Here is a 13,766-nt window from a genome sequence, read left to right as displayed (position 1 = left end):
TTCACAGTTTAGTGTTTTTTTGTCACTATGGCACTTGGAGCACGAGCAGAAACGCGCTGCGTAAAATGGCGTTGTGGATGCGGACATGTTTGGAGGCTTTTGTCTCTCTTGCTGTGCTTCAGTCCTTTGGTATCAGGACACATCCGATATTCAATCCCGGAGGAGATGAAGAAAGGATCTCTGATCGGTAACGTAGCGCAGGACCTCGGTTTGGACCTGAAAAGGCTCCGTTCTGGTCGGGCCCGGATCGTGAGCGGAGAGAGCATCCAGTACACGGAGCTGAAGGCAGACAAAGGGACTTTAGTGGTGAATGAGAGGATCGACCGAGAGCAGCTCTGCGGGGACGTGACACCGTGCAGCTTCAGCTTTGAGATCATTTTAGAGAATCCGATGGAGCTGCATCAGGTCACTGTTGAAATCACGGATATAAACGATCATTCTCCTGTGTTTAAAAGAAACAAGATTAATTTTGACATCAGTGAAAGTGCTGTAATTGGAGCTGGTTTTTCTTTGATTAGTGCAGAAGATCAGGATGTGGGTGTGAACGGACTGAAGGAATATTTTTTAACAGAAAACGAGAATTTCATTCTTAAACAGAATTCAAACGCAGATGGAAAGAAATACGCAGAGATGGTGCTGCAGAAGCCTTTGGACAGGGAGACAAATCCATTTCTGTCTCTGAAATTAATAGCTGTAGACGGTGGGACTCCGCAGCGATCTGGTACAGTAAATATAGATATTACAGTTTTAGATGCCAATGATAATGCACCAGTATTTAATCAGTCTGTATATAAAGCTACAGTGTTAGAAAACTCTCCAAAGGATACCTACGTTATAACTGTAAACGCCAGTGACGCTGATCATGGATCAAATGGAGTTGTGACGTATCATTTCTCCGAAATAGACAGTAGTTTATTAAATGTTTTTACAATTAATGAAGAAACTGGAATAATATCAATTAAAGGCTCTATTGATTATGAAAAGGATAAAAAATATGAATTCAGAATAGATGCTAAAGATCAGGGAGGTTTGAGAGATTCCAGTAAAGTGATCATTGAAGTGACTGATGTTAATGACAACGCCCCGACTATCAGCGTCATGTCCTTCACCAGTCCTGTGTCAGAGGACTCTCCTCCTGGTACAACTATTGGCATCATTAATGTCAAAGACCTGGATTCAGGTGATAACGGACAGGTCAACTGTAAAATAGAAGAAAATTCACCTTTTAAGATCAAATCTAATCTGAGGAATTATTACACTTTGGTAACAGATACTGTGTTGGACCGTGAAGGTGTTTCAGATTATAACATCACTGTTGTAGCCACAGATTCAGGGCTGCCTCCTCTCTCAGTGAGGAGAACCTTTCATTTGAAGGTGTCTGATGTTAATGATAACGCTCCAGTGTTTTTACAAAGTGTTTACAACACGTTCATCACAGAGAACAACTCTCCAGGTCTTTCTGTGCTCACACTGAGAGCTAAAGATCCTGATGAGAACCAGAACGCTCGTGTTTCCTACATCCTGGAGGAGACCAATGTGGGCGGATCTCCAATTTCTGACTTTGTTTCAGTCAATGCAGAGAGCGGAGTCGTACACGCAGTGCGCTCATTTGATTATGAACAAATCAAAGAGCTGCTGTTTGTGGTCAAAGCTCAGGATGGAGGTTCTCCTCCTCTCAGCAGTAACGTGACTGTGAAAATCCTGATCCAGGACCAGAACGACAACCCCCCTCAGGTGCTGTACCCAGTCCAGACTGGTGGCTCTGTGGTGGCTGAGATGGTTCCCCGTTCAGCAGATGTGGGCTATCTGGTGACTAAAGTGGTGGCTGTTGATGTGGACTCTGGACAGAATGCCTGGCTCTCGTATAAACTGCAGAAAGCCACAGACAGGGCGCTGTTTGAAGTGGGCTTACAGAATGGAGAGATCAGAACTATCCGCCAAGTGAGTGATAAAGATGCAGTGAAACAAAGACTGACTGTTATAGTGGAGGACAACGGGCAGCCCTCTCGTTCAGCTACAGTCATTGTGAACGTGGCGGTGGCCGACAGCTTCCCTGAAGTGCTGTCAGAGTTCACTGACTTCACACACGACAAGGAGTACAAGGACAACCTGACTTTTTACTTAGTGCTGGCTCTGGCTGTAGTCTCCTTCCTGTTCATCACCTGTTTAGTGGTGATCATCTCAGTGAAGATCTACAGATGGAGACAGTCTCGCATCCTGTATCAGTCCAAGCTGCCTGTGATCCCATATTATCCACCACGTTACTCAGACACTTTGGGGACAGGGACTCTCCCACACGTGTACAATTACGAGGTGTGCAGGACCACAGACTCCAGAAAGAGTGACTGTAAGTTTGGCAGAGCTGGTAGTCAGAACGTGCTGATAATGGAGCCCAGTTCAACAGGGACCATGCAGCGGATACAGAGTGACAGGAACATCCTGGATGAACCAGATTCTCCTCTGGAGGTTAGTTGGTTTAATTTACTTATTTCTTACAATTAATTTTTTATTCTGTCTTTTTGGTTCACATTTTCAGCAACATAAACTATTTCATATTTTTTTTCAAGGGAATATATATAACCTTTTTATACCATCATCTCTGCTCTGGAGGTTAGTCTCCAAATACTTGCTGATATCTTGCAATTTTGTGCATCATATATTTGTGTGTATGTTTGTGGTTTTAAATAGAAAACTGCGGATATATATTACTATTAAGATATATTTGTAAAGGATCTACTGCAATTTTGTCAACATTTTATTTGGTTGTATTTTTATAGACTAAAGTCAAACAAATGGATGTTGGTCACATCTTGTTTTTCCCTATTTCTTTTTGCAATATTTTTAAAACACCTATAACACCTGCAAACTGAGAGTTTATTTTCATCAAGTACAGCTGCTGTTATTACAATCTCTCTCTAATAATATTCACAAATGCTCATCTAAAGCAAAAAAGTTTGAGCGATTCACACACTTCAGCTTTTCTTTTTTTTTTTTTCGAAATATACATTTTTACATTTCTAATTCTGGATTTATTGGCTCAAGAGTGTATTGATTTTTTTTTTTTTTTATCATTTAAAAAAATATACATATAATCAGAATCAGAATCAGAATCAGAATCATCTTTATTCGCCAAGTGTATGTTGTACACACGAGGAATTTAACTGTGCTCTCTCCAATAGTGAAAACAAAATTTTTTCAACAATAAACAATCAGCTAGAAAAGATGATAATAAGTATAAACATAAGTATAAATATAAACAGTAGTTAGACTAGAATGTGCAAATAACAAGATGATGATAATAATAATAATAATAATAATAATAATAATAATAATAATAATAATAATAATAATAATAATAATATAAAAAATAATTAAATAGATACAAAATAAAAATTAAAAAATAAGATAAAAGAAGGAAAATAATAGAAAAGAAAGATAATAATAAAATATAATAATAATAATAAAAGGAAAATAGTGCAGTAGAGCATTGATAAGTAGTGCAGTAGAACATTTAGATTAAAGGTATGTACATGAACATAATTTGCCAATGTGTCTTTTCAGATAAAATTGAAAGTTATTAGGACTACATTCTTTCCGAGTCACCTAATCTAAAGTAATCATTTTACATAAAATATGTCTTTAAGGTTCTAAAGTTTTCGACAACACTTTTAACCTTTCAAAATCCCCTTTCAATGTGATTTGGTGTTGCATTACTCCTTAGATTTTAAAGACGCCTTTTACAAAAATATTTACTCTATATTTTGTACATCGATTATTATATTGGTCTTATGTTAGGGATGGGACTTTGATGTGTTATTTGCCATTAATGAAATACAGAAAAATAACACACTACTGTTTATATTTGTACGGTATTGTCTTAATTTACTCTGTGGTCCTTTTCTAATTATTTTCTCAGCTTTAGATTTAGCACCAACTGGCTATAGGTGATCCACACACTCACATCAGCTATGCAAAATACATATCAAGTGCATAAGTATTTCAGTGTAAAATGAATTTGCCATGTTTTGTTCTGACTCTTCCCCTCAAATGTTCTGCAATTGAAGGAAAACATCAATGTTTTGAAATTAATTTGAAACATATATACTCAAGCTTTAAAGTTCAAAGTCATTCTTGTCATTTCTATGTCACATAAAAACAAAAAAATGTTCATCTGTGTCAGTAGCATGCTTATTAATAAAAGCAAAAGTATATAATGTAATACAAAATGGTGTTGAAATAACAGAGCAAAATACACAATATAAAACACTGGAGTATGAGGTTTAGAGGATGTGTAGCAGCATCAGAGCTTTGGCTTATATTGTTCATTTGTCTGAGATTCTAGAAGAAGGTGTGAGCCTTGATGTCTGGGCTCTGATGCTGCATTTTTTCTTTTTTTTTTTTTTTGGTTGAATAGTTTGGTGTTGGGTGTTTGGCGTCTGCCTTTGCTTCAGGTCTGTGGAGGGGAGGGTGCAGCGGGGCATCTTCTCTGGGTGATCTTCCACGCTCTGCATAGCCTTCCTGTTCACAGCTGAGCAGTTTGCGTACCATGGGGTGATGGATGAGGCCAGTGTGCTCTCCACCACACCTTTGGAGGGCTGAGAGGACTGCAGGGCTCAGTCACACTTGCTTTAGACTCCTCAGAAAGAAGAGCTATCGGTGGACCTTATGACTATGCTGATGTGTTTGTGGCTCACTTTAATCCTCTGGAGATGTGAACCTCTGATACTTAATGCTGTGGAGCATCTCCACAGTTTCTCCCTGGATATAGAGAGCAGAGGGGGAGGGAGGCATGGTCTCCTCTCCTAAAGTCCACTCCATCTCCTTTGTTTTACGCACATTGGTATGATTGTTGTCCCTGCACCAGTATGGATTATTAATCTCACTACCGCTGTGTCATCCGCACTTCAAAATAAGATTGCCCAGGTGTTAAGCAGAGCAATGGTATAAATGAGCAGAGTGTAGAGCAGAGGACTGAGAATGCAGCCCTAAGAAGAGCCAGTGTTGAGGATGATGGTGGAGGAGGAGATGTTGTTGATCCTCACTGTCTGTCTGTGTGATAGGAAGTCCACAGATGCAGGTGGAATCTGGTAGTGTAAACAGAAGCAGTTTTTTTTTAACTATGTCAGCAGTTTGATTGTGTTGAAGGCAGAGCTAAAGGAAAAGCAGCCTGACGTATATGTATCTCTCCAGGTGGGTGAGAACAGAGAGGACCACAGATAAGATGGAGCCATCTGAGAGTTTTTCCTCTATGCGTACTGGTCTAAGTCCACTTTTATATACAATAACTGAGATATCATGTGTGTTTTGGTTCAAATTTTTAAAAAAACAACGTGATGTAAATAATTTTATTCTTTATTGTATTTTATGATGTTATTCATTTTGCATTTTTTTAATTTCTGTTTTCATTCATCGAATAGTATGAGTTACATTCATTTAGAAAAAAAAAAAAAAACATTTCTATATTAGTTTGCTTTGATGAAAAATATAAAATCTCAGAATAATAAAAACTGAATATTTTTGCATAATTTATTTTGTTTGTAAATCTATACAGAATTTTCTTCACTTAAAAATAACTTGGTTGAATTGAACTCCTTATACACCATATATGATACAATTATTTTAAGTACAGTGTTTTATTACTTGTAAATTCCTTTAAAAACATATATACTTGTAAAGTTTCATAAAACACTTAAATTCTATCATGCTGCTATAGTGTGCCGCTTTATTGTGTTTTTATTGTTTAATCTAGATACTGACCTAAACAAATTTTTAATCTAAAACATGATTTTTGTTTCAATACAATCATCCATTTTCTAACCAGCTTGCTCCTTTTTCAGTTTATTTTCAAGTTTTTTATTGGTCTTATACAGTCTTTTTATTAGTTGGTGTGTTGTTATATTTTCATACTTAAATTAATTGTCCTCCTTCATATGTCAGAAACAGAATCAGAATCAAAATTACTTTATTTATCCCAGGGGGGAAATTACTTGCGTTACAGCCACTCAAGAATTATTACAAATAAAAAGAATAAACACGAAACAAAAAAAGAGAAGAAAAACGTGTATAATTAAGTAAAAGACGGTTAATTAAATAATGATTAAATACAAGTGCACACATTACAATAGTAAAAATAAAATAAGATACATAATAATAATAATAATAATAATACAAATATACAGATATGTACAACGATCAAAGCTGTCCAGTTACAGAAATGCATTGTAGTTTGACCGCCACAGGCAGGAATGATTTCCTGTGGCATTTTGTGGAGCACCATGGTGGGATCAGCCTGATGCTGAAGGTGCTCTTGTGGCTTCCCAGCACATCATGGAGTGGGTGGGACTCATTGACCAAGATGGCCTTCACCTTGGACAGGGTCCTCCTCTCTGTCACCACTGTAAGAGAGTCCAGTTTAATCCCCACAATGTCACTGGCCTTGCTGATGAGTCTGTTGGTGTCTGCGACCCTTCGTCTGCTCCCCCAGAAAACAACAGCGTAGAGGATCGCACTCGCAACCACAGACTCAAAACATCCTCAGCATTTTTCTGCAGATGTTGAAGGACTTCAGCTGTCTGAGAAAATAGAGGCAGCTTTGGCCCTTCCTGCAGAGGGAGTCAGTGTTCTTCCCCCAGTCCAGTTTGTTATCAATCACTAGTCCGAGGTGTTTGTTCTCCTCCATATACTGTCACACACACTGTCCGCCTGGATGGAGACAGTGCTGGCCGGGTTCTTGGTTTTATTCAGATCCACAATCAGCTCCTTAGTCTGTGTCACATGCTGGAGATGGTTCAGCTCCCTCCATGTGACAAAGCTGGCCACAGCAGCCCTGTACTGCACCTCATCCTCCTCCCTGATACATATGTACCGGTACATTACAGAATTGTTCTATTTCACATTTATTCCTTTGACACCGTTTCATGATTTATAGACCCTTAAAAATGAACATTTACAGTACTTGCAAAGTTTATTACAATATTAATTGTTATGTGTTTGCAAAATCATTTTACAGACTCATTCAGCACCATGGACAGCGTCTTGTAGAACTGTATTTATTGTTGCATCTGTACATTGACCTGATGAATACAAGCATTTTTTTTTCCCTTCTTTTAACTGAAACATTATTTTCAACATTTATTTGTCCATTTTTACATGGTTCTTTTCTTGACATATAGTTGGCATATTTTAATAGTATTTGCTCTATACTTTACTGAATTTTCTTCCTGTGCCTTGTACCCAAGCATTCATGTTTGAAAAAGCCTTTTCAGTGTACATTTTAAACATGTTTGCTTTTTTTGGTTTCTAAAACTTCACACAATCTTTAAATTACACTAAATACATTAATATTTCAATTTAAAAAAAAAAGTAGTTCGGGGGCCAAATAGAGACCAATTTCAAATTGAGTGGGTGGTAGATTTTAGGCGGGGGAAAAAAGCATGTTTAACTTTCATGTGTTTTGTTTGCACAACGACATATAAATGATACTTAAGGAATGGAAGTCACTGACAATCTTCAAACAATATGTAAAATACATCAGTCTCGGCAGGATCTTCGGTTAAATTTACTTTGTGCTCAATTTCTATTCATTTTTTAGGAAACTTTGTGGAATGATTAGAGGATAATAGCACGATTTTGAAAAATATAAGAGATATCTCAACATTTTGTGATTACAAATAACTGTCATCATGTAATTTAAGTGTGAGAAAGCTTTGACTCCTCCAAATATTATTGAGTTTCATTTAATTTGTGGGCTGTGATATCTACAATGGAATTAGTTTGTAATTTCTTAATTGATGAATTTTTTGTCTCTAGTTTATATTATATCCTGGGGGTCTAATTGAATGCTTCAAAGGGCCAGATTTGGCTATTTAAAATATTTAGATAGCACTCAATGTCATGAGGCTGTGTTTCTTGTTCTGAACTCTAAGGGACGCTGTTGGACAATCTAAATTATTACATTAATGCTGACAACATGATCCCCTCCCTGTGTCTGTGGACCAGGAGAAAAAGAGATGAGCTGCAGTTCATCGGCTGACGTTTAGAGCAGACGCACGTCAGCTCTCAGATACATGCAGTAAATGATATACTGCCATCATTTCTTATTGGAAATTATTGTCGGAGATTTACATCGTTTCTGATCATAATTGGTCGGATTTATTTCACAGTTTTGTGTTTTTTTTGTCACTATGGCACTTGGAGCACGAGCAGAAACGCGCTGCGTAAAATGGCGTTGTGGATGCGGACATGTTTGGAGGCTTTTGTCTCTCTTGCTGTGCTTCAGTCCTTTGGTATCAGGACACATCCGATATTCAATCCCGGAGGAGATGAAGAAAGGATCTCTGATCGGTAACGTAGCGCAGGACCTCGGTTTGGACCTGAAAAGGCTCCGTTCTGGTCGGGCCCGGATCGTGAGCGGAGAGAGCATCCAGTACACGGAGCTGAAGGCAGACAAAGGGACTTTAGTGGTGAATGAGAGGATCGACCGAGAGCAGCTCTGCGGGGACGTGACACCGTGCAGCTTCAGCTTTGAGATCATTTTAGAGAATCCGATGGAGCTGCATCAGGTCACTGTTGAAATCACGGATATAAACGATCATTCTCCTGTGTTTAAAAGAAACAGGATTAATTTTGAAATCAGTGAAAGTGCTGTAATTGGGGCTCGTTTTTCTTTACCCATTGCAGAAGATCAGGATGTGGGTGTGAACGGATTAAAGGAGTATTTTTTAACAGAAAACGAGAATTTCATCCTGAAACAGAATTCAAACGCAGATGGAAAGAAATACGCAGAGATGGTGCTGCAGAAGCCTTTGGACAGGGAGACAAATCCATCTCTGTCTCTGAAATTAATAGCTGTAGACGGTGGGACTCCGCAGCGATCTGGTACAGTAAATATTGATATTATAGTTTTAGATGTTAATGATAATGCACCAGTATTTAATCAGTCTGTATATAAAGCTACAGTGTTAGAAAACTCTCCAAAGGATACCTACGTTATAACTGTAAACGCCAGTGACGCTGATCATGGATCAAATAGAATTGTGACGTTTCTTTTTTCTGATCTTGACAGTAGTCTAAAAAATATATTCACGTTAGAGGAAAAATCTGGAAAAATATCAATTAAAGGGTCTATTGATTATGAAAAGGATAAAAAATATGAATTCAGAATAGATGCTAAGGATCAGGGAGGATTAACAGATTCCAGTAAAGTGATCATTGAAGTGACTGATGTTAATGACAACGCCCCGACTATCAGCGTCATGTCCTTCACCAGTCCTGTGTCAGAGGACTCTCCTCCTGGTACAACTATTGGCATCATTAATGTCAAAGACCTGGATTCAGGTGATAACGGACAGGTCAACTGTAAAATAGAAGAAAATTCACCTTTTAAGATCAAATCTAATCTGAGGAATTATTACACTTTGGTAACAGATACTGTGTTGGACCGTGAAGGTGTTTCAGATTATAACATCACTGTTGTAGCCACAGATTCAGGGCTGCCTCCTCTCTCAGTGAGGAGAACCTTTCATTTGAAGGTGTCTGATGTTAATGATAACGCTCCAGTGTTTTTACAAAGTGTTTACAACACGTTCATCACAGAGAACAACTCTCCAGGTCTCTCTGTGCTCACACTGAGAGCTAAAGATCCTGATGAGAACCAGAACGCTCGTGTTTCCTACATCCTGGAGGAGACCAATGTGGGCGGATCTCCAATTTCTGACTTTGTTTCAGTCAATGCAGAGAGTGGAGTCGTACACGCAGTGCGCTCATTTGATTATGAACAAATCAAAGAGCTGCTGTTTGTGGTCAAAGCTCAGGATGGAGGTTCTCCTCCTCTCAGCAGCAACGTGACAGTGAAAATCCTGATCCAGGACCAGAACGACAACCCCCCTCAGGTGCTGTACCCAGTCCAGACTGGTGGCTCTGTGGTGGCTGAGATGGTTCCCCGTTCAGCAGATGTGGGCTATCTGGTGACTAAAGTGGTGGCTGTTGATGTGGACTCTGGACAGAATGCCTGGCTCTCGTATAAACTGCAGAAAGCCACAGACAGGGCGCTGTTTGAAGTGGGCTTACAGAATGGAGAGATCAGAACTATCCGCCAAGTGAGTGATAAAGATGCAGTGAAACAAAGACTGACTGTTATAGTGGAGGACAACGGGCAGCCCTCTCGTTCAGCTACAGTCATTGTGAACGTGGCGGTGGCCGACAGCTTCCCTGAAGTGCTGTCAGAGTTCACTGACTTCACACACGACAAGGAGTACAAGGACAACCTGACTTTTTACTTAGTGCTGGCTCTGGCTGTAGTCTCCTTCCTGTTCATCACCTGTTTAGTGGTGATCATCTCAGTGAAGATCTACAGATGGAGACAGTCTCGCATCCTGTATCAGTCCAAGCTGCCTGTGATCCCATATTATCCACCACGTTACTCAGACACTTTGGGGACAGGGACTCTCCCACACGTGTACAATTACGAGGTGTGCAGGACCACAGACTCCAGAAAGAGTGACTGTAAGTTCGGCAGAGCTGGTAGTCAGAACGTGCTGATAATGGAGCCCAGTTCAACAGGGACCATGCAGCGGATACAGAGTGACAGGAACATCCTGGATGAACCAGATTCTCCTCTGGAGGTTAGTCTCTAAACACTTGCTGATATCTTGCAATTTTGTGCATCATGTTTGTGTATGTTTGTGGTTTTAACTAGAAATCAAGAAATATAAAACCTTCATGATTTTTTTTTTTTTTTTAAGTATATATAGTAATTTGGTCAACATTTTATATGGTTGTATATTTAGGGACTAAAGTCGAACAACAGAATGAATTTGGTCACATCTTGTTTTTCCCTATTTATTTTTGCAATATTTTCAATGCACTAATAACATCTGCAAACTGTTTATTTTAATCATCAAGTACAGCTGCTGATACATCTCTGTTTATTAATATTCACAAATGCTCATCCAAAGAAAAAAAAAGTTTGAGCGATTCACACACTTATTCAGCATCTTTTTTTTTTTTTTTTTTTTTTTTTTTTCCAAATACAAATTTTTAAATTTCTATTGCTGGATTTTAATTTTCTAATGGTTCAAGAATGTTGTGATACGTTTTTTTGTATCATTTAAAAAAAATAATTACCTAAGGTGTTTTTTCAGATAAAATTAAAAACTATTACGACTGTGTTATTTGCGTGTCACCAAAGCTGAAGTTATCATTTTACGTGATATGTACGTCTTTAAGTTACTAAAGTTGTAGACAGAAGACTTAATTAATTCCTCAAGATCCCCTTTCACTGTGATTTGGTGTTACATTATTACTTAGATTTTAAACACGCGTTTTACAAAATTATGTATACTATATTTTCTACATTAAAAATATACTGGTCTTATGCTAGGGCTGGGGCTTTGACCGGTTATTTGTCCTGTATATATTTGTTCAGTATTGTCTTTGTGGTCCTTTTCTCGGTAGGTTTTTGGTTTTGTATTCAAAGTTGTAGCTGTTAGAATTGTCAGAATTAGAGTTTGATGCTGTTGGGTTGTTTTTTCATTTATTAATTACAGAATGTTTCTTTTTTGTTTTAGTTCCAAACTTTTGTTTCAACTTTGAAGTGTAGTTCAAGTTATAGTTTATCTTTTTTTTTTTATTTTGCATTGTTCTTCTGGTGTCTTGTGCTGTGTTTTCAACTTGAGCACATGGGTTTAATTTGTTGATAAATGTTTCCAAAATAATATAAAATTTAAAAAAATTGTCCTCTGTAAGTAACTTGACTGAACCATTAAGCAATATCCATTTTTTTCTTGGTAAATTCAAGAGCTTTTGCTGGTAAATCCTTTTTTTTAATTTTCTTGTGACAAGACTTGAATATTACATTCATTGGGATTTTTCCAACTTTTTTCCCACTCTTTATTTACATTAATTCAAAATGTGAATATTTCCATCATCATAGTACCCATCAATATAGTTTTTTCTCTTCATTGAATTTTTTTTTTTTGCATCAAAATTGGTTTAAAAAAAATTAAATCAATTTTTTAAAAACATTTTTTAATGTATTTTATTCATAGTATTATTTGACAGGGAGAATGCAATTCAACATTGATAGAAAGGTTTGCAGTTGATGTTATGCACATATTATGTAGCTAATGCTATTTCACAAATACTCTCTTGGGCCTTTCTACACTACAGTGAAATACAGTCAAAACAATAAAACTTACCAAGCCCCAATACAAAGATTATAAAAAACATTCACATACACACACAGCTATTTACAAATGGGTACAATTTTGATATTCTTTCAGCCAAGACTTAAGCCTATAGGTAAACATTTTAAAATCTGATAAGGTCTAGAGTTGTAGTGGATTCCACAGCTTGGCACTTTTGTAAATATAGGCAGAATGACTAAATAAAGTCCTGCAGTGTGGGATCTGACAGTTATGATTGATGGAACCTCATGGTGACTGTAATTGCTGTTTTGTTTCTGGATAAAAGAACTGAGTGGTTCAGGTGTTACATTACTGATACATTTCAATACAAAATACTTATCAAGTGCATGCGTTTTTTAGTGTAAAACAACTTTGCCATGTTTTGTTCTGACTTTTCCCCTCAATTGTTCTGCAGTTGATGGAAAACTTTAATATTTTTAAATTATTTTAAAGCTACTCAAGGTTTAAAGTTCAGGGTATTTCTTTTTCCATTTCTATGTCACATACCGTATGAAAGAAAAATTATGTCTCTGGGCTTGAAGCATGCATAGAAAAATGTTTAATACAAATAAAAGTATATAATCTTATACAAAAGGGGGTAGAAATAATAAAGCACAAATACACAACATAATAGAACACACAGGATAATGAGGTTTTGAGGATGTGTAGCAGCATCTGAGCTTTGGCTGATATTGTTCATTAGTCTTAGCCTTGTTGTCTGGGCTCTGATGCTGCAGAGTCTTTTTCATGAAGGGAAGAGGATGAATAGTCTGAGGGCTGGGTGTTTGGAGTTTCCCATTATATGGGCTGCTCTGTCCCTGCTTCAGCTGGTGTATGTCTGTGGACGGGAGCCTTCCTGTTCACAGCTGAGCAGTTAGCGTATCGTGAGGTGATGGAGGAGACCAGTGTGCTCTCAACCACACCTTTGGAAGGCTGAGAGGATGGCAGTGCTCAGTCTTGGTTTAGCCTCCTCAGAAAGATCAGCTGATGGTGGATCTTTTTGACCATGCTGACTGTGTTGGTGGCTCACTTTACAGCTGTGGACCATCTCCACTTCTCCCCCTTGATGTAGAGGAGGAGGGAGACATGTTGGTCTTCTCTCCTAAAGTCCACAACCATCTCGTTTGTTTTATCCATGTTGATATTTAGATCGTTGTCACTTCAACAGTCCATCAGAGGGGTGTTCCAAAAAGGAGGTTCAACAAACTCTGAGTCTATCCATAAACTCTGGGTCAACATACCTCGCTATGGGAAACTCTGGGTATCCGATTCCATTACAGCTGGTATGAAGGGGGTCAAACAACCCTGAGAACAGAATGTACCTGCTTAGCTGGGGCTGCTGCATAGAGAGAGCTGATCACTTCTTCTACAGTCGTACGTTTACAGCATTTATCATAGACAGCTCCACTTGTAATTACGGTTTAAATGATCAACTCATGAGTTACTAAAGGATAAGTTCACTCAAATTCTACATTTGACCACAGTAAGAAGAGGAAGTGTACAGTCCTGTCAGTGCAGCTTCGGCTCTACAGACATTGACGGCCGCTTGAAGTCACGTAATTTACATTGATTTTGAGTGTA

The 13,766-nt window shown here is 38.0% G+C and overlaps 3 protein-coding genes across 6 annotated transcripts in view; all 3 read left to right on the top strand.

The window, feature by feature from the left end:
• Window positions 1-13,766, top strand: part of LOC114471230 (protocadherin gamma-C5-like) — a 252,429-nt gene that overhangs the window by 60,698 nt on the left and 177,965 nt on the right. The window lies entirely within an intron of this gene.
• LOC114471486 (protocadherin beta-16-like) lies at window positions 20-4,532 on the top strand. The gene is made up of 2 exons (XM_028460325.1): window positions 20-2,466; window positions 4,452-4,532. The coding sequence occupies exons 1-2, from the start codon at window positions 28-30 to the stop codon at window positions 4,530-4,532; spliced, it is 2,520 nt and encodes an 839-aa protein (XP_028316126.1). The 5' UTR covers window positions 20-27.
• LOC114471485 (protocadherin gamma-A5-like) lies at window positions 8,009-10,634 on the top strand. The gene has a single exon (XM_028460324.1). The coding sequence runs from the start codon at window positions 8,184-8,186 to the stop codon at window positions 10,632-10,634; it is 2,451 nt and encodes an 816-aa protein (XP_028316125.1). The 5' UTR covers window positions 8,009-8,183.

Source organism: Gouania willdenowi, chromosome 10 (genome assembly GCF_900634775.1).
Source record: "Gouania willdenowi chromosome 10, fGouWil2.1, whole genome shotgun sequence".
NCBI classification, from domain to species: Eukaryota; Metazoa; Chordata; class Actinopteri; order Blenniiformes; family Gobiesocidae; genus Gouania; species Gouania willdenowi.
Note: the sequence above shows the minus strand (reverse complement) of the source record. Positions and strands in the feature narration are given on the sequence as shown.

What these genes read in the sequence shown, in the direction of transcription:
- LOC114471486 (XM_028460325.1), top strand. Translation starts at nt 28, where the DNA reads ATGGCACTTGGAGCACGAGCAGAAACGCGCTGCGTAAAATGGCGTTGT. An exon ending in AACCAGATTCTCCTCTGGAG is followed by an intron (nt 2,467 to 4,451) that starts GTTAGTTGGTTT and finishes CCTTTGCTTCAG; the next exon opens with GTCTGTGGAGGGGAGGGTGC.
- LOC114471485 (XM_028460324.1), top strand. Translation starts at nt 8,184, where the DNA reads ATGGCACTTGGAGCACGAGCAGAAACGCGCTGCGTAAAATGGCGTTGT.